The sequence below is a fragment of the Ruditapes philippinarum genome, unplaced genomic scaffold (assembly GCF_026571515.1).
Source record: "Ruditapes philippinarum isolate M1 unplaced genomic scaffold, ASM2657151v2 ctg63_1_1_1_1, whole genome shotgun sequence".
NCBI classification, from domain to species: Eukaryota; Metazoa; Mollusca; class Bivalvia; order Venerida; family Veneridae; genus Ruditapes; species Ruditapes philippinarum.
Window position 1 is genome coordinate 442,841 of NW_026866221.1, and position 27,710 is coordinate 470,550.

Consider the following 27,710-nt stretch of genomic DNA (forward strand, 5'->3'; position numbering starts at 1 on the left):
TTAGCACAAAGAAAACGAAAAGGCCACTGTGGTGTAGTGGTTATAGCATATATATATATAATATAAAGAGTTTTTGATAGATGTACAATATTTACTGAAGTTAAACAAAATATAAAGATATACAGCTATGATAGAGTGTGTATAAAGATAGTGATAATAAAAAGACTTAGAGAAAAATTTTCAGAAGTTTTGCGTGACAATACTACCAGTAACTAAAACAGGGGAGACAATACTAACTAAAACAGGGGAGACAATACTGAATAAAAACACAATAGGCAATGCATAAATTTTACATCACAGTTCATTTCCCGTTGTTGCCAGTAATATTATAACAAGATAAGGTTTTCATTTAATTTGCTAAAGGGTCTGTTAATACGTATTTTGAAACATTTTGATACATATTAATTCTTGCAAAAATATGAGAACTGAAGCTTTTAAAATGTATCCATTAGCCATCAAAACATTTGTATCCATTTCTTAAAAAAAAGCCAACCATTTTCTGAAACTTTAAATGGCAAGTTTGACATGAAGATGATCAAATCAGTCAATGACTTGCAAATGTAATATTTTAAAATGATTTAACTTACTAATTCATTCTAATGAATAATAAATGAGCATTTACAAGATCAGCAAGAAAGGTGATCATTTTATATTTTTCCTTTTTACATCTGCATGACAAATAACTGATTAGTAATCAGCCGTCCTACGTGCCCAATAGTGCTAATATGACAAATTGATAATTTTGACGTCCATTTATGGGAAGACTGTGATCTAGCCTGTCATGTCGTAAATTTTCTTACGACATCAGTGCTGACCTCTATACCTCAATATTTTACAGAATTTCCATAATTCTGTCAGAGTAATTATTCATCAATATCATAGGGTATATTTGTCTCGATAATGTCTCCTTTGAATGATATGACTTAAGTGATTCGATGTGAACTTTTATCCAAAACTGTCATATTTCCGTAACGACTTTCGATTCATAGCTTTGGTTTTAGCGTCAGTTATACCCTAGCCTTAATTACGACAATTTTTCTTCCTCCCCTCTCTTATTACTGCTATTTTGCAGGATTGTTCAGAAATCCTTCATTGCCTCGTTGATCACTTTTCATACAAAATTTGACAATGTCATATTTCACCCCCCCAAAAAAAGCACCAACAAAATGACCAGTTTTGTAGAGGAAATATTTCAAACATATTAATTTGCTTCTCAATGCTGTTTTATTGGAAGGCTCTTTACTAGCTCTAGATAATGAGACGTTAAGGACAGAAAGTCAATTGTCATATATTGGGCTTATTACCAGTCATTTGGTTAAACTATAAACTGCCTTCAGGGGACGGTCTCTAACAAATTAGTATTAGGTTGACTTGTTTAGACATTGTCCTATAATATCTTTCAACTCTCAAGAGATTGTAAATGGGAGTGGACAAATTAAAACTCTTGTCAAGAATAATAGAGGCAAATTTTTCCTGGAAATTTCCACAAAATCAACAGATACCATTTGAAGCATTTTAACAATTGTAAACAACTAATTAGTTGATGATATTCTGTGAATATTGCCTTGGCAATACATGTATCTGTTTAAATAATTTTCAAGTTAAATAGGTCTTTTTTTAAAAATTAGGACGATTTAGTATGGAAAGTGATTGCCATTTTTTTATCTAATGTAATCCAACTTTGGAATTTTCAGTTTTTTAAACTGGTAAGATGAAAATAAATGTTTGCTTTTATTTATGTCATTAAGGAGCAGCATTTTGAAAACATTTATCCTGTACAAATCTTGTTTAATTACATAAAATTATTAATCAAGTCTACAAAAGAAAAAATACCATTCAGGGTTTGATTCAATGTATATCCACTGTCTCAATTATATAATGTGTGTTAATTGTTTTGCAAATCATTTTACATGAAAAACAAAACAAAAAAACACTTATATTTGAATGGTACACCATTTTGCTCCTCTTAAATTTTCATGTTGCCTGTTTTATTTCAATATATTTATTGAATGGATGTATTTTAATCCAAAAAGACATGTTCAGTGATTTTTCTAGACTTAAAAATCACTTTATACTTTGTAATAACTGCTCCAAAACCTGAAAATACTTTGATGTTAGTTTTATTTTTTTTTATTTTATTTATTTGTTAAAACATATTAATAAAAACTAACCTATACTTATTGACTAAATGAGAGCCATAATAAGAGCACTAATTGCTTGTTTTGACATTATAAATAACTGTTCATGATAATTTTATATACAGAGATATTGATAATGATTGTAAGAAATAAATAAGAATTGTACATAAAGAAATGGAAAATAATTGTACATAATGAAATTAATAATAGTTGTACAGAAAGAAATTTTAATAAAAATTGTTCTTAGAAATATAAATAAATATTGTACAAAAGGAAATGGATGTGTATTAAAAAAAGTAAAGGAAATGATAATTATTGTACTTGTAGAAATTCTTAATGAGTTCTAGATATTACAAAGACATAATTTTGACAACAATAGATGTTGTCGAAATGGTAACCCTAGCAGATTTCTTGTCTATGAGATCAATGTATACTATTTATTATTTTCAAAGAATATGTTTAATGTATCAAAGACTTAAGTTTTTTGTCAAGGTGAGCATCTGGTAAATGAATTTTTCAGAGCATTAGATTAAAAGCAGTAACATTGAAAGAGAAAACAGTGGCATTTTGAAGAATCCATATGGTTTATTAATCAGTGAAAAATGACTGACGTGTATAGGTAGATATGAAATTTGTCATATCCTATCTTTGCCATGAGGTGATGTCCCAAACAACTGTTGATGGGATAAACAGGAATAAGTTCAGCAAAATACAAAAAATTTGTTAAACATTCTGATTATTTATGTATTTATAGCCTCCCTTGGATCTTGTTGCTGAGTATTTTTGTGATTGGAATGTTTTTTACACCCACCCATGAACAAATTATTTTAAAGAGATGCATACACCCACCTATGAACAAATTATTTTAAAGAAATGCACATACCCACCTATGACCAAATTATTTTAAAGAGATGCATATACCCACCCATGAGTAAATTGTTTTAAAGAGCTGCATACACCCACCCATGAGTAAATTATTTTTTAAAGAGATGCATACACCTACCCATGAGTAAATTAATTTAAAGAAATGCATACACCCACCTATGACCCAATTATTTTAAAGAAATGCATACACCCACCTATGAACAAATTATTTTAAGAGATGCATACACCCACCCATGAGTAAATTGTTTAAAGAGATGCATACACCCACCCATGAGTAAATTATTTTGAAGAGCTGCATACACCCACCCATGAGTAAATTATTTTAAAGAGACGCATACACCCGCCCATGAGTAAATTGTTTTAAAGAGATGCATATACCCACCCATGAGCAAATTGTTTTAAAGAGATGCATATACCTACCCATGAGCAAATTGTTTTATAGAAATGCATATGCCCACCCATGAGCAATTTTTTTTAAAGAGATGCATACACCTGCCCATTAGCAAATTATTTTAAAGAGATGCATACACCCACCCATGATTAAATTATTTTAAAGAGATGCATACACCCACCCATGAGCAAATTATTTTAAAGAGATGCATACACTGGCCCATGAGCACAATCTTTTAAAGAGATGCATACACTGGCCCATGAGCACAATTTTTTAAAGAGATGCATACACTGGCCCATGAGCACAATTTTTTAAAGAGATGCATACACTGGCCCATTAGCAAATTATTTTAAAGAGATGCATACACTGGCCCATGAGCATAATTTTTTAAAGAGATGCATACACTGGCCCATGAGCACAATTTTTTAAAGAGATGCATATGCCCACCCATTGAGCATATTAAAGAGATGTATACCTTAGTAACCTAACATAGACTTGTTAAATAATAGTAATTTACTAAATTAAAGTAGCATTTCTGCTTTATTGAAACAGTGTAATGCCATTCCTAGTGACAGTCAGACAGTTGTTCAAAGAAAGGTTTTGATTCTCAACTGCTCAAAGTTATATATTGGCACCTTGGCATCTATAAAGAAAGAAGACAGTTTATGATAGGATGTATCTAAGTTATTATATCTTATTTAAAAAATTCACATGGACAAAAACAATGTATTTCATGAAAAGGCATGTCCCTTCTTTTTGTTTAATCTTCTAAATATTTTCAATTTTCTAGGATTGCAAAATGCATCATAAAAATAAGTCTGAGCTTGCCATATGGCATATATTTATTTTGATTTGTCTCAAGATTTGTATAAGAAAGAATGTGTCAGTTATTCAGAAGTAATGGAATTTCTGCTGCAAATTTCTTTAAAATGTCAACATTTTTAGTGGTTTACACATTGTACACATCAAATATTTTCTCAAATTGTCAGTTTGCCCAAGAAGCTGGTTCACTTGATTATTAGAATAAGCTGAAGATCATGTCAGTTTATTGGAACAAAATTCCTTGAACCAAGCCACTCTTGTCTCTGGTTTTAACAAGCAGGTGATTTTTGGCACAGGTACATTTTGATAGATTAGAGAGGAGTGTAGAATCGACATGAACTTTTGACAAACTTGTGGCAAGACAGAAAAGATGAAACTAAACAGACAGCTGCCAGGCTGTGTTTTTTTTCTGAGGTACTCAAATGGGGAGAGCAAATCTTGCCAAGAATTTTGTGACTCCAGTCACACAAGAATTTTCAAAAAATAGTGATGTGTCTAATATTGTAAATTTTCTGTTCCAAATAAGCTTTGTTATAGAACTTGAATCTTTAAAACATATAACACAATGAAATGTGTTTTACATCTCAAATGTTTGAATTAGTCCTGTTCAAATATGACAAGGACTTAAAATAAAGAGGTAAAGTTTCTAGTAACATTTGCATTTATATTATAATGGGAGACACAGTGTTTAAAGTAATTCTTTATTCATTTGGATAACACATTACAAGTACAACAGTAGCAACATTCATGGCTTTCTCAATTGCTGTCTGATGATTATCAAGCTATTAATTTGTAATGGCTTTAGATTTATGATTAGGATCATTCCAGTATCTGTTTGATTGGTAGCAACTTGATTTCCAGAAGATATAATGCTGATAACACCAGGAAGAAACCAATTAAGGGGGCACCTGTCCCCAAGCTCATTTCCAAGATGGTAGCAGTAAAACTTAATGGATTGATTTACTTACTGCACATTTTGTCATTTAAGAAGAGATGAAAGGAATCACTTGAACATTGTACAGTTGAGAATTTTAATTTATACAGCATTTGCACTCCTTCCAGTGCACTTAAATTTTTAGAACTTAAAAAAAAACATTTATTTGAATTAATATGTGTGAACAAATAAAATTTGTTGTGTTATATTTTACACTACATGTATTTGTTACTTTGCCTTTCATGTTATTTAAACTTCACATTCTTACTCACTAGTTTAACAGTAATGGTTAACATTATCAGAAAATGTAAATATTCTGCTTTAGATTGATTCTATAAATTCATATATAATTTTGATGTATTTGTTCAAGGTAAACAACTTACATACAGTTACATTTTTTGTCTGCCCACTCAAGAGGGTGAGCATTGTCTTTGTAATTCAGGCGTGGTTGGTTTGATCTTTAGGTGAGACAAAAAAGCTCCTTAACACTTTATCCTGGACATTGAGTCTAATGACCATTTGTCTCTAACCCCTGATTCAGAAATGATGTTACATTAGTAATTGGTCACTAGCAGAGAAATGGTAATTATTGGTTAGTTATTTGATGGACTACTACTGAGGTTTGACCAAAAATGTGTAAGAATTGGCCAAAAAAAAGCAGCAAACAAATATTATTTTCTATAGCCATTGAGTCTGTAAAATCATTCACAAATGATTAATCAGTCATACCATTTTAGTATTTCATTGGCATTGCAAGTCTTTTTTTTACATAAATATTTATTGTTCATAAGTTTGTGACTAGAATCAATCGAAACATGTACAGGATTTTATATTTTTCATTTCACTTCTGTTAAATTACATTTATGTATATATGCTATAAGTTTATCATATTTGGCAAAGTTAGTTGATTGTTTTATGCAATATGTGTTCCCAAGGGCTTTCTATATGTATGGAAACTGTAGTTTGTCAAATTGACTGACATTTGTCAACAAAATTATGTATCTTTGGAGAATACATCATAAAGGTCATTATGGATACAAAACTTATCATGTGCAGTTAATACTTTCTCATCATTACTAACATTCAACCCGTTATCATAATCAAGGATGTCGTCCTGGGACAACATGCTTTCGCAGTATAATATTGTTAGCGTATCATCGTCTCTTGACGACGATCAAATACTAGCAGCTTCCGTTTGAAGTTATTGTCGACCAAGTATTGTCACCAGTGTACATCGGCAGTAATTTGCATAATAGACTTTCATAGATAGACCAAACTGTTTTATGAGGACCACTGGTATTCTGGCATATCATGTTTTAAGCTTACGCTCAACAAATATTGCCAAGTTATGTCCTGTAAGTGCTCCCTAGAAGAATTATATTAGAGGGCTCAAAGATAAAGTTTTTTTATGACATTACAGCAATGTCAATATTGACTACACTGTCTTCTGTCATGGAGATTCCACTGAGACACTTAATAAAGACATTATTAGATGACAATGGTCGACTAGAATAGAGGTAATTAAAAAGACCTTTAGTAATAAATGTGTCTGAGAGGTGGTAAAATACCAACAAACTTGTCCTGATAGGTTAAATATGTGTATAGTGTTATAAATATGGAAAAAGTAAAATTGGGAAATAAAATTTAACTCTTTTGAAACTTATCTGAAAATCATAAGGAAAATATAAAACATCTTTCTAACACAATAAATTAAGAGATTAACACAATTAACAACAGCCATAATTATTGTTTAAATAAAGGTGAAGTGTCTTAAATATTTTCTGTCCACATTTGCTTCATTGTCACTCTTAACATTCACAAAGTGATCAGTTTGTCATGTTCACATATTACAGTTTATTTTTAACGTAGATTCTTTTCTTCTATTAGCTATACAATCAGATGCATATGGTAAGTCACTGCCAACTTTGTTTTATGTCAATTTTTGTTTATATTATTTTGGTGTAGATATAAAATGCTGTTGTCTATTTTTTGTGTCTATTTCTTTTCATATGTATTTATGTATTATTGGATGAAAACTTCTTATTGTTGTATTTTTGGTTCCTCAAGCCATGCTATTTTTTTCTTTATCACCTTTTTCACATAATATACTTCTACAAATATCTTAGGGCAACCTTATTAGAAAGGTTTTTTACATTTTGGTGTTTTTACATACTATTATTATGTAACCATGTAATTACAAAATTTCAATTTGTAACAAAAATAATACAATTTCTAATTCTACATCTTTAAGTTGCAATAATAATAGATGCAGCCTGCCACATCAACATCATCTTCTCATACTCTATACTGTTGATTCCCTGACACTTAGTAGTACACACCAACAATATAATAGTGTGCCTTCATTTTTGTTAGACTTTATACAAGGTTTGTAGAGTTACATCTTTTTTTATTCAATTTAAAGTTTGTATCTTGGCACAGGAATAGGTTCTGTATAAAGTGGTTGGTGAAAAGAATGAAAAAGGTCCTTAATTGTTTGGGTTTTTTTGGGGTGTGTGTGTATTTTTTCCTTCTTTTTTTCTTTTTGTCCAAACATATTTATTTCGTAAAAATCTAAGCACACCTCTTACATTTTTTCTTAAACAAGAAATAACTGTTTACTAAATGTAATTTATAGAAGTTTTGTCTCCATTTGTCAGATCAGTATGATTGTGTGATATAAGACATAGCTTGTTCACATGTTAACAAGCTTAGCAAGTGTACAAAGATGTGGTTAATTATTGAAATTGATGCTGGCAAAGTACTTCAATCAAGTAAGCCCTCGTCAGTCTTTTGGAACTGGGTGTGTTTGATTTATGTAATAAATGTTATTTATCAGCGCTTCAACTGCGCTCTGCATTATGCAGCACCAACTGTGACTGTGACTAAAGATTTTTGCCTGCTGTCTTTTGAAGGAGCACTTGAAAGCTGACTACCAGTCTTGTTTTGTTAGAAGCAGAAGGCTTGTTAGTATTGTCTACATTTAATTACATGTATGTACATTTGTCATTTCTATGAAGATATTGTTTACTTTAGTAAATTGCCCTTTGAAGTCGTGTTAAAATTAAAGAATGGCTCTTATTATATCTGTTTGATAAAAGAATTGATTTTAAATGGTGTTTTATTCTGAAATACATACAGTCAACAAACAGCCTTGTTTAAAACAACTTTTTGTTTTTATTTTCTTTAATTCTAAAAAAAAAAGATTTGTGATTCATTTTTATGCTCCCACAAAGTGGGGAGCATATAGCGTTGCACTTGTCCGTCCGTCCAGATGTCTGTCCGTATGTCCCGAAATCTTGTGAACGCAACTCCTCTTAAACCGGATGGCAGATTTTGCTTAAACTTCCAGGGATGAACAACCTTAATGTGTAGATGGTAGTAAAGGAAAGAATTTTCGCTGCGACCAAATTTAACAGAATTATGGCCCTTTGTTGATTTTTTCACTATATACTATGTAGAAATTTTGTGAACGCAACTCCTCTTAAACCGGATGGCAGATTTTGCTTATAGTTCCAGGGATGAACAACCTTAATGTGTAGATGGTAGTAAAGGTAGGAATTTTTGCTTCGACCAAATTTAACAGAATTATGGCCCTTTGTTGATTTTTTCACTATATACCATATAGAAATTTTGTGAACGCAACTCCTCTTAAACCGGATGGCAGATTTTAATAAAAAGTTCCACATAAAAATCTTACATACAGATATGCATGCTCTTGTTTATGAGCACATCTTCACAGTGGGGGCATCTGTGTCCTTTGGACACAGTTCTAGTTAGCTCATTATTCAAGTATCAAGGTAACACTATAGTCTGTGCCATTAAAAATGGAAATGAACATTTGCCTGGTATGAATTAACAAAATGGTGTTGAATAAAAAATAAAACTTTTTTGTAAACTAAAAAATAGTCACCCTCAAGATTTTTCAGGATTTTTCTCAAAAGTGTCTAATTTTCTTGTAAAAGCAAAGTTTAATTTCTCTACGGCAAGTCTCTGTTGTTTATTTTCCGTAGCCAATGCCAAAGTACTCTTCATTCGAAGATGAATGGGAGAAAGCATGTGTCATGTTTCTAAAATGCACAAGAAGTTCTTGGGGTCGTTGCACAAGAAGTTCTTGATTATTTTACAAAGCTGGATCTACAAGATGTAACAGTTTAGTTGCAATGTACAGTTAAAATTTGTTGTGCAACTACTTGTACAACTTCATATCTTTTAAAAGTTACTGAAGGTATCTGTTTGGGATAATAATTGATGGTCACTGTCTAAGGCCCATAACTCTTTCATGGCAATTGCAAATTTTTGGCTGAAGTTTTGCATGCAAATCAGTTTTAAAAAATATTGATGATATTCACTTGAAACTTAATTCATGACTTTCAAGATAATAATTGAGGGTAATTATCCAAGATAACTCTGGCATGGATATTGAATGAAATACTGCCCTCAGTGAAAAACTCATAAATATGGCATGTATTTTGAAATGCAATCTTCCTTTTTCTTGATTATTACATTGTCTAGGAACATGTTTTACTATCAAGCACTTAGAACAGTCCAGCATACAGTCCTTCTGACAGCTTTTGTTGGATGTTAAAAATTCATGATGAAAATTGCTGATATGAAGACAAGGTAGAAATTATTCAGGTATTTTAATTGCCTATTCATGTTCGGTCTTAATATAAATTTTTATTGAAACTTTCCTTTAGAGAGTCATCAATTTCATTTGAGGGATTAATTCTCATTGATGCCCTACTTTTAGTTTTTAGCGGCTCTTTGAAACTTTGAAAATCACTCTAGTTCAAAATGAAAGTAATGGTTTTTCTTTAATTTTGCAGGATTATCTTTAAACATAGCCGATAATCTTGTGTCTTTTTTGTTTCTTTTTTGCAAAGATGCCATACATATAATTTATTTATTACTAAGTGCTCATCAGTACAACATGAATCAAAGACATCCACCTGAAGTCAGGAAGTTTAGGAAAAAAACTTTGATAGATAAATCAACGTATTTCTTGTGTGCTCTATGGGACACCCACATCTAACTGTTACCCGTTATATGAATTACTGAAATAATTTTAAGACAAAAATTAACTCCGTATGTTATATGGGTAATTGATTAAACACATTTGCGCATTTTGGCATGCACGACAACTTCTAATTTTTTGAAGGAACACTAAATTGATCGAGTTCAGAAAATATACCATTATCACATTATTAAGCATCGTTTATGAGGACTGTTTTCAATATTTTCACAAAATGAATTTTATGGCTTGAAGCTTTTCTTCCATCATCTCTCTTTATCCTCCATAACATCTTGTGAGGATTAAGGGGATGTAACTCTAATTATAACAGCGTCAGTGTAGGGAAGTTAACTTGTGTCGTCCAAAGTACGAGGTCTTACCAAGTGCTTTGATGTATATCATAGCAATAAAGGTCTACAGACAAACAGTAAATTAGAATTAATTAACTACAGGTTGGAATGTTGCTGAAATTTCTTTCATTCTGTCCCACTCTGCTTTTGTTTACAAGTTAATAAGATCAGTTTTTCTTGGTGGTTAATTAATTTATGCTACAATTTGTTTTTCATTTCCTTGTTGAACTATAATGGTAAGATAGTTGTTCAAAGATTCATTTGAGTGTCATCCAGAATTCAATTCTGATATCTCATTTAAGGTAGTTCACTTTTCTTTTTGTGTCAAATTTGAGACTGATATAAAATTTGCTTGTAATTGAAATTCAACACAGGAGCATATGTCATTAAAGCTTCAACAAAGACCTAAGTCAATCACTATACAATTTAATGCAATCTGCTTCATAGGAATTCCATATTGTTTTTACATTTGGTCTAAAATTGGTAATATCAGTATTGTCACAGAAACAATTTGATTTAAAATCGTCTCATTTATCAAGAAATAGACGGAAAACACGCAAAATCTGCTTATCCAGATACTCAAGATTTTCAGGTAATTAAATTCTAGGAAAAATGACACAATAAAGAAATTGGAGTGTCGCATGTAGTGGAACTGTTAATCGGGAATGTCTCAATGATTGTACAATGCTGCTTTGTCTTCGAAAGCGAAGTAATGGGTCTGAAGTGAAGGGTAACAGCTAAAATGATCTCAACTAACCAGGCTAATTTGATGATTGTTGTCTCTTGAAGGAAGTCAATCAACTTGAGGAAATATTGTCATAGCTTTATTAGCAGCCATGAGTTTTTTCTGCTAGGGGAAGTCTGGTGAAGATAAGAAGTAGAAAAGGATTGGCCTTAAGATATAGAAAGATGAAATTTACCTTGAAATGTGCTATGATTATAATTTTTTTAAAGGAATGGAAAATCTTTGATTACTTAGTTGGTTGAAATAGAACATGATAATCAACTAAATGGAATATGAGATTAAGATATATGCTATGTGGGGTCCAGGTCTTCTTGGATCACAACAATTGTTGCACATTGTTATGATACTAATACCGGAGTCTAAGCTCTGGGAAATTTATTTTACAGGAACCCCACTGAGGTCCAAAAACATAAAAACATAACGTTTGGTTTTTTTTCGGTTGGGCACTTATAATTGAAAGATTTGCTGAGGTTAATTACGAAATATACTCAGAAATAAATTGAAAATCGTATTTTGTGCTATTTAGACAAATATGATTATAAAGCTTTGCAACGTTTTTCAATTTTATGTCATTTTCATGATAAGAATAATTATTCTGATTTTTGCGCCCAAAACTTGCATCAAATGGAACATGAATCTTGAAAATAATTTCCAGTCCTGTCATGTCAAAAGACCTCAGTGGAGTCCCTTTAAATAAGCTTCATTAAAGTTTAAGCTAACATAAAGATTTTGGTTACACTTAGATGTTTAAACCTTTAGTCTGCTGTCAGTGACTGAATCTAACCATGACCCATGCAACCAGTACAAACTAAGTTCAACCAGCATAATTATCTGTGCTGTCGGATTGTGGTCTGCACTTTCCTCTATGCAGTCAAGACATGGGTTCTACATACTTCTTAGCTCCAGTAGGTGAGGTGGCTTTGACCCCTGCTTTTGCTTTCAGTTTGTTACACCTGAGGTTAGCCAAAATAATATTTCCTGTTTTGGCGCCATATGACCTAAATTGTTGGTGCGCTGTAAAACCAATCAAACAGTAATGTTTTAAAGTTTTACCTGATATAAATTAATAGTTTTGTCCAGATTAAATGATAGACAGTTCATTTACATATTAAGTATGGTCAGAGTTAATGTAAGAGATAAAACTTCAGTTAGGTAGAAAGCTTATGTTATGACATACATTGTATATAGAGTTTACAAATATATCCTTGATCTTCAAAATATTTAATGAACTCACAAACTCATAAGGGTCATTATGGAGAGTGTACACCATTATCAGTAAAAAACAAAAACATATTTACCAGATTATGTTAATTATAAGGAAACTGTACAACTGTTTATTATATCAAAAAGGGAAGTTTACTGGTTTTAAATGGTGAAACTACTAATGGATATGATACTTAGATATAATGAAAGACAATCTGTCTATGACAAAGGGATGAAAAGGATTGCTCTTTGAGTTAATTAAAATGTCAGGAAATATTCTTATTTACCTGTTACCAAAATGTCTGCAAGCCATATTTTCATTAACAATAGTAAAGAGAGTTTAGAGATTATTTCCTGTATATAATTTAAAAATTAAGTGTAGAGAATATTGTCTTAGACTGATGGAGATTATATTTATGACTAGGTTGTGTTGACAAGAGAATGTGGAAAGGTGTTCAACTCTCATAACTCGCCAATTATTACATAATCAGCTGAAATGAAACTGCAATAAGGAGGAATAGTTTCTGTTTTTGTAATTTTCATAGGCATGTTAAACTAATTCATTGCAGATTTGTCAGTTATAAGTGTTGATGTCAAATTGTTAAAATAATCTTCAAGACTTTTTTCATAAAGAATAAGGAGAATGAATAGCAATTGTTTGTAAACTTTTAACACATAACTGAGGGAAAAAAATCATTTTAATATTGACAAATTTATGCATAATGAATGAAGAAGAATATTTTCTTGTTGTGTCTAAGCTTGATATGTTATGTATTAAAGTATTATTTAATTGTCTCTCCAATTGTCAGCTATTTTAACAGGTTTTATGTGCTTTTGTAAATCAGTAAAATAATTTACTAGATAAAACAGATTTTTAGCTCTACTTCTAAAAAAAATAATAGAAGTATTTGTTACAGTTGCTTGGTGTTGCTATTGCCATCAACAAATATGTACCTTGATCATAACATTTTAAGTTCTTGGTGTATTGTCTTCATACTTGGCCACAACAACCCTTGGGGCAAGACCTTTCAGAAGACCAGACTAACCTTGACCTTCATCCATAAATGACCTTTAGGATCAAATGTTCAAATTTTCCTTGTCTATTTTGCTATTAGTGGCTATAACTTCCTTATTTTTGAATGGATTGTCTTCAAACGTGGAAATAATAAACTTTCAGGATAGCCTTTAAGTTAACCAGAAAGACCTTGACATTCACTCATAAATGACCTTGACTTTGAAGGTCAAATTATTAAAATTTTCTATTTTTTTGCTGTAACTGGCTGTAAGATTGTTATTATTGAATGGATTTGCTTCATATTACAACAGAACATTCTTTAGGATAAGACCTTCATGTATATCAAATTCACATTGACCTTGGCTCTTTTATGATATTGACCGTGAAGGTTTATTAATTTATTTATATATATAATTTTTCTTTCTTCTGCTTCCATTATATATATATACATATGTGTATATTTTTTTTTTCTTAAACTAGTGTGACTAGATAGACCTTAAAAACTTAAAAAGGGAAAACGTTTTTCTTGAAGATTTGTTTAAACCATGTATTTGTTTTCTTTTAGAAAAAGTAAAAAAGTCAAGCGTTGCCCTGCCCTGAGCGGTGCCTCTTGTTACTTTTTTTGAAGCTTTGAGGGTAGAAATAAGAACTTATATTGCTCCTCAAAATTGAGATTGTTTAAACTTTAGAAACAAGTTAATGTAAATGATTCATGAAAAAATGAACTGTGAATATTTTATGGTTTATATGCTGGCATATTTTAATAATTGTGGTTACATTTTTTTACAGCTTTGTATGCCAGAATTTGAAAATCTATGATAATACTATTATTAAAACACATGTCTTTTGACTTGGTTTTCATTGGTTTTCATCTCTGTTATATACCTCATAAAACTGTTATCACACTAATGTTTTCACATTATCCTTGCGATCTTTGCGATCTTTGACTAAAGTCACTTGCGGACATAATTTGTAGCGTTTCTGTCTGATTACTATCTCTTAATGGCCCTCTTTTACTAAAAATGCTGTGCTCTAAAGCCACCTTCAATTAGTGTTTGAGTTTCTTCTGTTTGAATTTATTGTTTGTAATGCTGAATCAGCTGACAGTACTAATTAAAAACACTCCAAAAGGGACAAGACTTGAAGCTCTCTGCAGTGTTTCTCTACTTGAAAGTTTGCCCAAGTTTTTGATTGTTTCATGGTTTTTGGAAGGTTTTCTGAAAGAAGTCAGCACCTTTGTTTATAGGCTACAAGATAATGTTTATAGATTGTAAAATTTTACGTGACATGTTGCTTTTTGCCAAGGTACCGTCAATAATTAGATGAATTTATTGCAAGGAAAGAAAAACTAAAACTATTAACTTAACTATTGATAGAAACTCTGTCTAAAGTTATTTTCTAAAAATGTATTGTACTTACTTTTTTTTCTCAAGAGAAATGATTATATAAAGGTTTTACCTGTACAAGCTTCATAGTAAAACTTACACACTTAAACTTTACCAGTACAACATCCATAATCTTTGCAAGTGACAAAATCCATATTTTTTCACTTATTTCCCTTTCTAGCACTTAAAAATAGGTATGGTTAACTTTTTCCATATCTTAAGTTTTATTTGAGACTAACCAATACAAAGTTGATGATCATGGTAAGTTACATAACTGCTGCATCCATTTTTCCCAGTCATTTACCATTTTTGCTCTTGGTTAATCTATTTTGACAAGTTTGATATATATCTATACAGTCCTGCAGTGTCCTCAATTATTTCCATTTTTGCACATTAGATTTTGTGTTGGATATATTGAATATTCTACAAATTAACCAGTACAAAAGCTATGATGTTGGCAATGTATTTTTACCACTTATATCCCCTTTATGTACTTTGGAAATATTTATGTATAACCTATATGTTTGATACATAAATGCCATCTCATTGGATACAAAGGGCTTAAGCAGGCATCCTTTTTTCACAGTTATCTTTCATTATACATTAGTTAATACTGTTTAGCAATATTAGGAGGTTTGTTAGTGAATGGGTTATTTTAAAACCTTTCACTGACAAGAATTGGTGCCAGATTGGAATGCATGTTTCCTTTTCATTTTCTGTGTGCCTCCATCTCAATTTCTATTTAAAGCATGCTAGATTTTGGAGGAGTGAAAACACAGGAACATTTTAGAGAGAAGATCACTTTTTCTGTAAAATCTTCAATTATTTTAATGCATTTTGTCTGTGAGTATGTTTTATTGATATAATACATTAAGCTGCATCTTTTGAAATGATACATTTAACGCTAAATACATTTTCAAATATTGTGCCATGCTATAAAACTACTGAATTTTGTGTTTATACTAAAATCTCATTGACAATATAAAGATACAAATGAAATGTCTACTTATAAAAAATGAAAGAAAAAGACAATTTAGGGAAACAAATAAATGCAAATGTTTCAGTTTTTTTCTAACATGCTTTAAATAGAAAAAAATAGATTTTTCAACCTCATAAATCAATTGAAATATAAAAATAACTTATCAGACAGAAATTGGAAAATATGGTCTTTGATGAAAGTAAGGCCTAAAAAACAAGTGTATTTGTTGAAAAAATTGGGGGGGGGGATGAATTTTGGACATATTTTACTGCTTTCTTGAAGATGGTCTAGGCATTTGTTTACAATCTTGATTGTTAAAAGAATATACAATGTACCAAGTTATAAGGGTGAGCATATAGTCGTCGCTTTGTTTGTTGTCTGTCCATCCATCCGCTTTTCTTGTCCGGGACATAACTCTTAAACTAAAAGAGGTATCAACAAGAAACTTTGTAGGTAGATAGATCTCATTAAATAGAAATGCAGTGCAAAAGAACCATAACTCTGCCTTGCCTAATTTTGGAGTTATTGCCCTTTGTTCATTTACACTGTGAACTTTGTCCCGGAAATTACTGTGAAACTATAAGACGTTTCAACAAGAAAGGTTGGTAGATAGATCTCATTGAGTAGAAGTGCAGTGCAAAGAACAGTTACTCTGCCTTGCCTAATTTTAAAATTATTGCACTTTGTCCGAGACGTAATTCTGAAACTACAAGAGGTATACTTTTCTGTGTCCAAAACCTGTTTGGGGAGCCTCACCCGGTTCAACTGGATTTTGTTATCTTGTACGAAAAATTAAACAACAGATATTGTACATGTAATGAAATCCTGTCCTGTTTAGAAACTTTTGAATAGTATGTCACATTAATTTGTTACATTAGTGCCAAAAACTGCTTGATTCTATAATAAAAATAGAAAAATGGTTAATGGTTTGTTCCTACCTTCTAGAGAAGAGAGCTAAAATATGTATACTGTCAATCAACCTCACCTTCATCACCCAACAAACCCCTGACAGCTGTTAACCATCTCTGCCAGTCTTGTTTTTGCCTGTCGACAGCTGTCCAGTTTTGTGAAAGTTTTATGATATTACACTCTCCTATGTCAGATTTCCTCCTAGAACTGATAAGCCATTGTCTTCTAGATATACATATTTTACAAACTGTTTTCAATACATCAAAGTTTTTGAGAAAGTAGACTTAAAAAACTTATAGTAATAATTGAAATTATTCTGACAAATAAAAGCTGATGTGGCTTATCCATTGTTTGGGCTAGGCAGTCTAGAATGATGTGTCTTATTCATTGTTTGAGCTAGGCAGTCTAGAATAATGCGTCTTGTTCATTGTTTGAGCTAGGCAGTCTAGAATGATGTGTCTTGTTCATAGTTTGAGCTAGGCAGTCTAGAATAATGTGTCTTGTTCATAGTTTGAGCTAGGCAGTCTAGAATGATTTGTCTTATTCATTGTTTGGGCTAGGCAGTCTAGAATAATGTGTCTTATACATTGTTTGGGCTAGGCAGTCTAGAATAATGTGTCTTGTTCATTGTTTGGGCTAGGCAGTCTAGAATAATGTGTCTTATTCATTGTTTGGGCTAGGCAGTCTAGCATGATGTGTCTTATTCATTGTTTGAGCTAGGCAGTCTAGAATAATGTGTCTTGTTCATTGTTTGAGCTAGGCAGTCTAGAATGATGTGTCTTGTTCATAGTTTGAGCTAGGCAGTCTAGAATAATGTGTCTTGTTCATAGTTTGAGCTAGGCAGTCTAGAATGATGTGTCTTGTTCATAGTTTGAGCTAGGCAGTCTAGAATAATGTGTCTTGTTCATTGTTTTGGCTAGGCAGTCTAGAATAATGTGTCTTGTTCATTGTTTGGGCTAGGCAGTCTAGAATGATGTGTCTTGTTCATAGTTTGAGCTAGGCAGTCTAGAATAATGTGTCTTGTTCATTGTTTGAGCTAGGCAGTCTAGAATGATGTGTCTTGTTCATTGTTTGAGCTAGGCAGTCTAGTATGATGTGTGTCTTGTTCATTGTTTGAGCTAGGCAGTCTAGAATGATGTGTCTTGTTCATTGTTTGAGCTAGGCAGTCTAGAATAATGTGTCTTGTTCATTGTTTGAGCTAGACAGTCTAGAATGATGTGGCTTATTAGTTGTTTAGGGGTCAGCACCAATGCTGAGGTAGCTTATTTTATTACCTGATATTATTTATACAACTATTTAACATTTTTCATACATATTTTAAATCATTAAAAATATGTATAAAGATATAAAATATTTGTATGACAATTATTTTACTTAATTATTACATCACATGTGTATTAAGTGTATCACATTCAAGTGTATTTTTTTGTTGACCTTTTTTTAACACATCTGAGGGTCATATTTCTTGTACAATCACAAAATGGATAATGACCAAATTTCAAAGGAATGATCTTTAGGCAGCCCTGTACAACAGTTTTATGAATAGTTCCAATCTGAAGCATAAGTAGGTTGCAAGAACTAAAAATAGAATCTTTTATTTCCTTAGTAAGTACATGCCATGAGCCTGGAGGTCACTTAGATTACATAGACTTATATACATGTAGAAAAACACATTTAAATATTCTTGTTTAAAACTACAATGCCAGGACTTAAGATATTTTCTTGTGGAGCTTTACAAATATATTATAAGTTATGCATGAGCTTGGCTAAACAATGACAAATCAAATATGATCTAATTACTAACTTCAAAAAACTTTCAAGCAATGTTTCTCAGGTGAGTGATCTGCAGCCAAAATGGCTCTCTTGTTATATTAAATCATTCAGTGACATTGTTTATAGATGAGTGGATTGATACTTATCTGTGACCTACATAAAGATTTAAACTAATTAGAAAACATGAGAGAGAATTGCCAACTTTAGCCAGCATGGTCACAATGGACTGAGACAGAAAAAAATCTGTCTGGGAAAGTTTTAGATCATCTTGATAAGACAGCCTCTACTTCTGGTCATTAACTCTTGGTCATAAATATTCTCACAAGTTCTTTCTTTGTTTCTATGGTTTTCTGAACTTTGTAAAAAAGTCACTTATTGAATATAACTCACAGTAATTAACAATTAGCATTTAAGACTCTCATTTTAAATTATCATCATATGTATTGTTTAGTTCATCTACAGATGTGATTTCAAGTAATAAGACATCATTTTGTTTGTTTGTCATTTAATTTGTATTACCATGTTTCTGTGAGCTTACCATGCTATAAGTACTGGTTGGTTCCAGGAACGGACTCATGAGTGTTTCCAAAAGCTTATAGCTTCCTACAGGATCCAGCTAAAATAAATTGGTATAAAGTAAGCCCCTTGTTTAATGATTGGAGATCTTAATAAATATAAGCTTCTGCACTCAATAATTGTACATATTGTTTTTTTGTGGGAAAAAAAACTTCTTTTTATTAAAATAATTGAAAAGCAAACTTTTCACATTTGATATTTTGATCTGTTTTTGTAGTGTCTCCAGCAAATACCTTATCTATTGAAGAGGAGAAGATGTATTTACAGTTAAACTTAATTGAAACAATATTTTGGCAAATAAATCATGAGAGGGGGGTAAACTGGAAGTAACAACTGTCAGGCTTCCTTAATGCTTGATTGAGAGTGATGATTTGAAACCAGTCTGTCTAAAGTAAAAATGATAATGATTGGAACACAGTCTTTCTAGATAAAAAAACCCCAACAAAAATACAGCAATTTGGAACCAGTCGAAGCACTTCCTGTGAGACAGTGCCTGTTAATTACAGACTCTTACAACACTTCTCGTTAAGTAATTGCATCTTGACGAGTTTCACTAAAATTAAAACAACAAACTTCGACTAATGATATACAGATGGCGTATGCTGACTCGTGTGCTGAATTAAAAAATCTACTTCAATTTCTCGATCAGTTTTCAAGTATTTTCCTGTCAGAGCATGTGTTCTGGGTCGTTTAGACGCTTTTTGCGTCACTCTTGGTCATAAAATTTTGAAGATATTTTGGAAAACATTGAAGAATTTTTACTGCGCTTGACGGCACAATATTATATTTGTTAGTTTATCTCTCGCTCACCTGTGGGAAACATATTCCGTAATCGATTAATATTTCCGTGCTGTAATTATGTCCTTGAAGTAAATGGTATGCACAATGATCGACACAGAAAAACAGGACTGTTTCATAAATATCACAGGTGGGCTGTATGGAACAGCCGGTTTCAAATACATGTCAATTTTATTTTTCGTGTGTTATTTTTTTTTTGCATTTTAAGGATAAGAGCTTATTACTGAAGTTTCTTTGTACCCAAAGCAATAATTCATAGAGGTTTACTACACTGCACTGTATTTTATTGCACATTTGAAAAATAACAGATTTGCCGTTATAAAGTTTTTCTTATTTGATTTTTTTTTGTGGTCATAAAATTGTATGATTTTTATTTATTTTTTTTTTTTTACTGATTTAAATGATGTCATTTATTTCCATAATGGATTTTCAAACCATTTGTCAGGGAATGAAAACAAGTATATTGAGTGACCTTACAGGTGATAAAAATGTTAACATCTTCTGCCCCCAGAAAAATTCGCAAAAAATAATTGAACAATCTGCCACAATAAATCATTTTATAAAAAAATTGCAGTAAACTTTATATAAAAGTGGCGTAATTCCAACTTTATCAAAATGACGGCATGCTGTTGAGCATCTGTGCAGAATTAAACACGATTACAAAATTAAAATTTTATGTCCCGTTTTAAACTTACAAATTACAGTTTGGGAATCTTCCCTGAATTAAATAGATCTGTTTAACATTAATTTGTACAAAGTATCGTCTGAAACAAATTGAAATCATTCGTTAACGCCATTTTCCTGTCCTTAAAATGCTTGTTAAATTTTATATATAAAAAACATAATACCTATGCAAGTTGAAAATTTTGTGAAACAATGGAACTTTAATGAAATATTAAATTCTTTAAACATGTTTATATGATTTAAGAAGAAAAAATTAGCAAAACAACACAATTTTCACATCATTATAAATTTTGTCTTATTGTATCTTCAATGATTTGTGACATAAAAACCATACTATAACTTTTTCTTAATCTTTAAATCTATTTTTGATATCACAGTATTCTATGTTAATGAACATAGCTCAGGCTGCCAATAAATGTGCATTATTAATGTTTTAGATGCATTAATGCAAGTCATCGTTTTCTTTAAAATATAATATATTATATTCTTGCTACACATCCTTGTGAGAGTTGAGTTTTGTGAGTCTAATATAGTTTGATAATGCTACTGTGTAATAAATATTCTTTCCTGAAATCACAAAACAGCATACCTTTAAACATCATCAAGATTTATTTGAGCTCTCCAGGAAAGAAGATAGGAAAACTTGTCTTATTACTGTCAAAGTTTGAGAAGGAAAGGTAAAAGGCCAGACATTGTGATATATGCAAAACATTAGGTTGGATGCAAAAATGTGGTAACTTTGTTTAAAACCACAACACTGATATGACAGTTTGAAGTTGATCATATTCCTAACAGGGTGTACCTGTTGTCTTGATGGTGTGCCAAGCCTCAATGAAACATTACCGGACTTCTTGAAACACTTCAAAAAGCTCTGACTGATAAGCCTTAGGTGATATTCTGATAACTGGCAGGTGATAATATCCACAGACTATAAACCAAAGAAGAATGACACTACAGGGGTGTGTTTTTTCACAATCTGTTTCTATTGTAATTTAACAGTTAATAAATTTAAGCATTTATGTACACAAAATCGTTTACAGAATCAAACATTTCATAACTTTTTATGACTCCTTGAGTAACAGTTTTGAAACAGATATGATGCACACCAGTATAGTTGTTTGATTCTCATTTGAATCTTTTATTGTTGAAGAAAATTTTGATACATCTACATAAAATACAAATTTACACTATGTCATAATTTTTGACAAATAAATTGCATGTATACACATATATATAAATCATGTGTTGAAAAAATAGATGGTAGCTTTTAATTTTTATGAGCTTAGAAATCTATTTAGCGGTAAAGTCTCAATTATATCTATTGTTTGTAAAAGTTAAGCTATGATATCTTTCACTAGGAAAAGTAATAATAATGTTCATTATGAATAAAATGAAGAAAGAAAGACGTTGTACTTGTAAAATTACTTGTAGAATTACCTTTAATAGGTTGTTGAATGAGAATAGCTGCTTGTATCCATCAAGTATGATTGTTTTAGACAATGGTAACTCTTTGTCACTCTCTTATTAGGTAGATAGCAATAATATTTATAGTTTAATACTGTCTCTCACCTTTCCCCTCCATTATGTAGTTTTATACTGACAATATCTATGGTGGAAAATTACTCCCACCCTTGTCTAATAATGTAAATGTTTATAATTAAATGATACAGAAATTATTATATTTATTATGTTGAGCTAATGACTTCACCCACTTTCATGTATGTGATATCACATAATTTATTGAGCAAAACTGTCAAAACCTCCCTTTCTTAAGAAATCTAAGACATATTTGAAGGAACACTAACTTCCATTTTTTATCATGATAAGATAACTTGTGTGTTGCTGTAACCATACACAAGTTTTTTTTCATCTGTCTGTTATCAGTTTGACTTCCTGTAAAATTAACAGGGAAAGACTGAATATAAAATAATTTTCATTGGTCATTTTAAAATTTCAAACTGAAAACGGTAAATCTGATTGGTCAATCTAAAATAAAATGTAAAGGACAGTAAAATAAAATGTAAAAGGATAGTTCTTACCATTCTAAAATAAGCTTTGAGATAAAATGTAAGGGATAGTTTTGCAACTATAAAATGAAATGTAAAGGATAGTGCTAAAATAAAATGTACAGGAATAAGGATAGTTCTTTAACTTTTAGGTTAATTTGTAAATGATTACAAATTTTTTAAAGTTAAACATAAAACAAGTAAAAGGGACATCTTAAATAGAAGTTGTCTTACTTTGAAAAATCATCAATATCAATATGCTATAATTTAATTTCAATGTTTAAAAAATGGATATTTTCTTTGCTACAAGCAATAATTATTATGTCATTGCTGAAACAGAAAGTTACATTCTTAGTCCCATGTCATTGTTATGCAAGCATTGCACATTATTTTTTTATATTAAATACTTAGAAAAAAATAACTTTGCATGTTAACCAGTATTACTTCGACTGAGCATGTTTTTGAAAGATACTTCTTGTTACTAGACTCCTACAAGGTTCACACAGGTCAAAGTGCTTGAAAATGATTTCTGCTTGAAAAGTGCTCAAATTGAGGGTATCCTTTAAAATGTGCTTTTTGAAGAAAAATCCATGAACATCTCTGAATTTCTTTCATCATAATCAATTAAATAAGAAAATAAGATAATTTTAATTAAAAATGGAAAGGATGAACATATAACATAGATAAACATGTCTGCCTGGCTCACCTTTATATAACCAAGCAGGTCTGAATTGATTGAACATTTTAATAAACTTTCACACTAACATAAAGCTATGACAAAAATCCAGTCAAAACACTTGTGAGAAAAGGGCCTTATATCACAAAAGTCTGTTGACAAAATTTGAATATGCAATAAAAAAAAATTAGTCAAAAGAATAATGCACAATGACACCGATGTACCAAGTTTTCAATAAATTTATGTTCAAAGATAACGATCAGTTTATACATGCATGTACAATGATCTATCTAATTACAATGATTTCAATAAGTTTATAATTATACAAATATATGAATATGTACAATGATGTCAGTAAGTTTATGTACAATGATGTCAGTAAGTTTATATACAATGATGTCAGTAAGTTTATATACAATGATGTCAGTAAGTTTATGTACAATGATGTCAGTAAGTTTATGTACAATGATGTCAGTAAGTTTATGTACAATGATGTCAGTAAGTTTATATACAATGATGTCAGTAAGTTTATTACAATGATGTCAGTAAGTTATGTACAATGATGTCAGTAAGTTTTATGTACAATGATGTCAGTAAGTTTATGTACAATGATGTCAGTAAGTTTATGTACAATGATGTCAGTAAGTTTATGTACAATGATGTCAGTAAGTTTATATACAATGATGTCAGTAAGTTTATATACAATGATGTCAGTAAGTTTATGTACAATGATGTCAGTAAGTTTATGTACAATGATGTCAGTAAGTTTATGTACAATGATGTCAGTAAGTTTATGTACAATGATGTCAGTAAGTTTATGTACAATGATGTCAGTAAGTTTATGTACAATGATGTCAGTAAGTTTATGTACAATGATGTCAGTAAGTTTATGTACAATGATGTCAGTAAGTTTATGTACAATGATGTCAGTAAGTTTATATACAATGATGTCAGTAAGTTATATACAATGATGTCAGTAAGTTTATGTACAATGATGTCAGTAAGTTTATGTACAATGATGTCAGTAAGTTTATATACAATGATGTCAGTAAGTTTATATACAATGATGTCAGTAAGTTTATATACAATGATGTCAGTAAGTTTATGTACAATGATGTCAGTAAGTTTATGTACAATGATGTCAGTAAGTTTATGTACAATGATGTCAGTAAGTTTATGTACAATGATGTCAGTAAGTTTATGTACAATGATGTCAGTAAGTTTATGTACAATGATGTCAGTAAGTTTATGTACAATGATGTCAGTAAGTTTATGTACAATGATGTCAGTAAGTTTATGTACAATGATGTCAGTAAGTTTATGTACAATGATGTCAGTAAGTTTATGTACATTGATGTCATTTTTTGTTTTAAATTTTGGAAAGATTTATACATTGAACTAGTTTTTAAAGTATTTGTGCTGAAATTACATTGAGAATCAATAATGTGGAAAATTGATAACTTTGTACATATATAACTTCATAACTTTATCATATTGTTGATGCCCATCCAGAAACACAAGTTAATAAAACAGTCTGATAGTTTATATTGAGATATGGACTTGCCCTCTATGTACAAATTATCCCTTAAATGAATTTTGTACAAACATGCCATGCTATGAAACAATAACAAAAGCTTGGTGTCCCGTTTGGTTATAAAATTGATAAAATGTAATTACCCATCAACCTCCCTTGATGACAATTATTTCAAAATTCCGATAATTGCCAATGATAACAGAGTCCTGTTTTAAGGACTGACAGTAAATTTTCCCTGATCCATGACCCTTCAAGATAGAGGGAATGCATGAAAATCTTGTGCCCAAATCAAGTTAAACAACAATGTCTTGCATGCTTATAGAAGCAAAGGGTGGTCCTTTAGGAATTTAGAATTGTATTACAAACATATTGTTGTGGCCATTATTTTTCTTATACTTCGGAAAATACTGGAAACAGTTTCTGTTCCTTGTCAAAAACCACCCTAGAGATGTTATACTAAGATAATTATAGCCTTATGGGACACAGGAAAACATATTTAGGATGGCTCATTTTCGGACAGATATATTTGACATGCTAAACATACATTACTGGGTAGATTCCACTTAAAACAATGATTTGTATCTATTCATGTTTACTGCTGGAGAATTTGGAAAGATTTACAGGCACTGATATGTTCCCTCATTGTATCTGAAAAGACAGTCTTTTCATGTAAATGTTTAGTTTGATTACAAATAAAGTTTATCATGTTTCTTTTTATCTAGTTTAATTTTGCGGAAAATCCAAGCTGTAATATAACATGCAAATCATGAGAGATAACTGGAGTTCATTATGAAAAAAAGTTTAATTACTTGTAGATTATCTTCTTATGACAAATGATTACTTTGTTGTTGTTGTTGTTGTTCTGTGTGTGGGTTATTTTTTCAGCGTTATTTTAAAAACGGCAGTTCATATATTTTTTCCTGCCAGTTATTATTGTTTTATGAAAGCTTAAGATTCAGTGTGATCCCCACAACCCAATGAAAAAAAATTTCTAACTTAATTTGGAGAAAACTGCCTGATATATCTGGTACACATTATGACTGACAACTGACAATAATATATGATAATAATTTAAACAACTGCCTCATGATGGCTTTAATGGTATATCCAGAGGGTACAATCTTTTATAGACCAGGGAAAATTGCATCCTTAATCATGTGTCATATGCTTTTAATGAATTACTTTTCTTTTTGGTCTTGGCTTATTTCACAAAGTGAATTTTTCTGCCAAGTTTGTCACAGATGGTATGTAACAAAAGAGACAGGATTACTTGAGGGTTTCCCTGTGGAATTACATGGTGTCAAATGTCATTAATTTTCATGTTGTATAGTTTATATATTCCAAAGGGAGGGTTAAGGTACACATGTCTGCAACTGAATACTCTATAAGTCTGTTGTATAAGTTTTGTATGTCACTGTAAACAATGGTAAATTTTCAGCATGATGCCTAATGTTAATTTGAGGCAATGTTATTGCTCTATGTGTTTTATTTGTCTTTTGGTTGATTTGTTCAGTTCTACAGATCAAAAATTTGTTATTATTTCACACTGTAAAGAATAATGTTAAAAATCTTATTTTGGCAGATGTTTTGTTTGACATATAAAGTTAGAACTTGACATTCAATGATATCAATAATTTTACATTTAGTCAAGAAACAACATGAGTTCCAGTGTTCTATAAACTGTAGAGTACTTAGAAAATTCTATGATTTAAATGATAAGATAATTATGTATTGAAAATTAAGTGTGTATTTTAATGATGTTTTGAATTTATTTATTTCGACAATCACATTTCAATAGTTATTATAGTATCACACTAGTAGTAGGCCTACAAGATGAATAAACTTGATAATTTGAATTTTCCTCCAGTTTTGTTTTGTTTTCTTTTAAGCATACTTTAATAAGTAACATCATTAGCCCAAGTTTGTATAATAAGTTGTAGGGAAAGACAGACCCTGTACTTGATATAAATATAGTTTTTCTTTGAAGAATATATCTACACAAACACACCTTGTAATGAAGTAATTACTGGAGATTCATTATATAGAAGACAGGTATTTTCATCATAAGTTTTGGTTTTTGGGACAAAAAGCTGATTAGCTTTTGAGAGTTGCCATGTTACTATGGTAACAGTTAATGAAGCGGTAATGAATGTGACATGATGGCTTATCAGCAAGGTGCTTTTGTCTCTTTTGAACTCTGTGAGAAGTCCTACACACCCTCCTTTGTATTGATGTGTTTATGCCATAACAAACATGAGATTCTGGTAGGGTTAACATGAGATTCTGCTAGGGTTAACATGAGGTTCTGGTAGGGTTAACATGAGGTTCTGCTAGGGTTAACATGAGGTTCTGCTAGGGTTAACATGAGGTTCTGGTAGGGTTAACATGAGGTTCTGCTAGGGTTAACATGAGGTTCTGCTAGGGTTAACATGAGGTTCTGCTAGGGTTAACATGAGATTCTGCTAGGGTTAACATGAGGTTCTGCTAGGGTTCACATGAGATTCTGCTAGGGTTAACATGAGGTTCTGCTAGGGTTAACATGAGGTTCTGCTTGGGTTAACATGAGAATCTGCTAGGGTTAACATGAGGTTCTGCTAGGGTTAACATGAGGTTCTGCTAGGGTAAACCTGAGGTTCTGTTTGATTTAAGGGATTAATTGTACTGTTTGTCCTGGCTTTTTTCCCTAAATTGTGATGGGTTTGGGCCTTTCTTATTTGTGAAAAACAAAGCATGATTTTTTCTTGAAATTGTAAAATTTTAGCATTATTTTCCATAAAATTGTGAAAGAAGAGTCTGATATTTACATAATTTGTTATAGTCAATTTACAACCCACACTTTATTTGATAAAAAAAATCATTTAATTGAAATATTTCAACATAAAATGTTTAAATAGCT

The 27,710-nt window shown here is 31.0% G+C and overlaps 1 protein-coding gene across 5 annotated transcripts in view; it reads left to right on the forward strand.

Moving 5' to 3' along the window:
- The window catches only part of LOC132731809 (zinc finger protein basonuclin-1-like), a 76,484-nt gene that overhangs the window by 35,769 nt on the left and 13,005 nt on the right, over positions 1-27,710 (forward strand). For 3 of the 5 annotated variants that reach the window (XM_060718074.1, XM_060718073.1, XM_060718071.1), the window contains one exon: positions 7,058-7,078. The exons of the other annotated variants lie outside the window; for them this stretch is intronic. In XM_060718074.1, the coding sequence (XP_060574057.1) occupies positions 7,058-7,078 (21 nt within the window). The remainder of the gene's footprint in view (positions 1-7,057; positions 7,079-27,710) is intronic. 5 annotated transcript variants of the gene reach the window in all.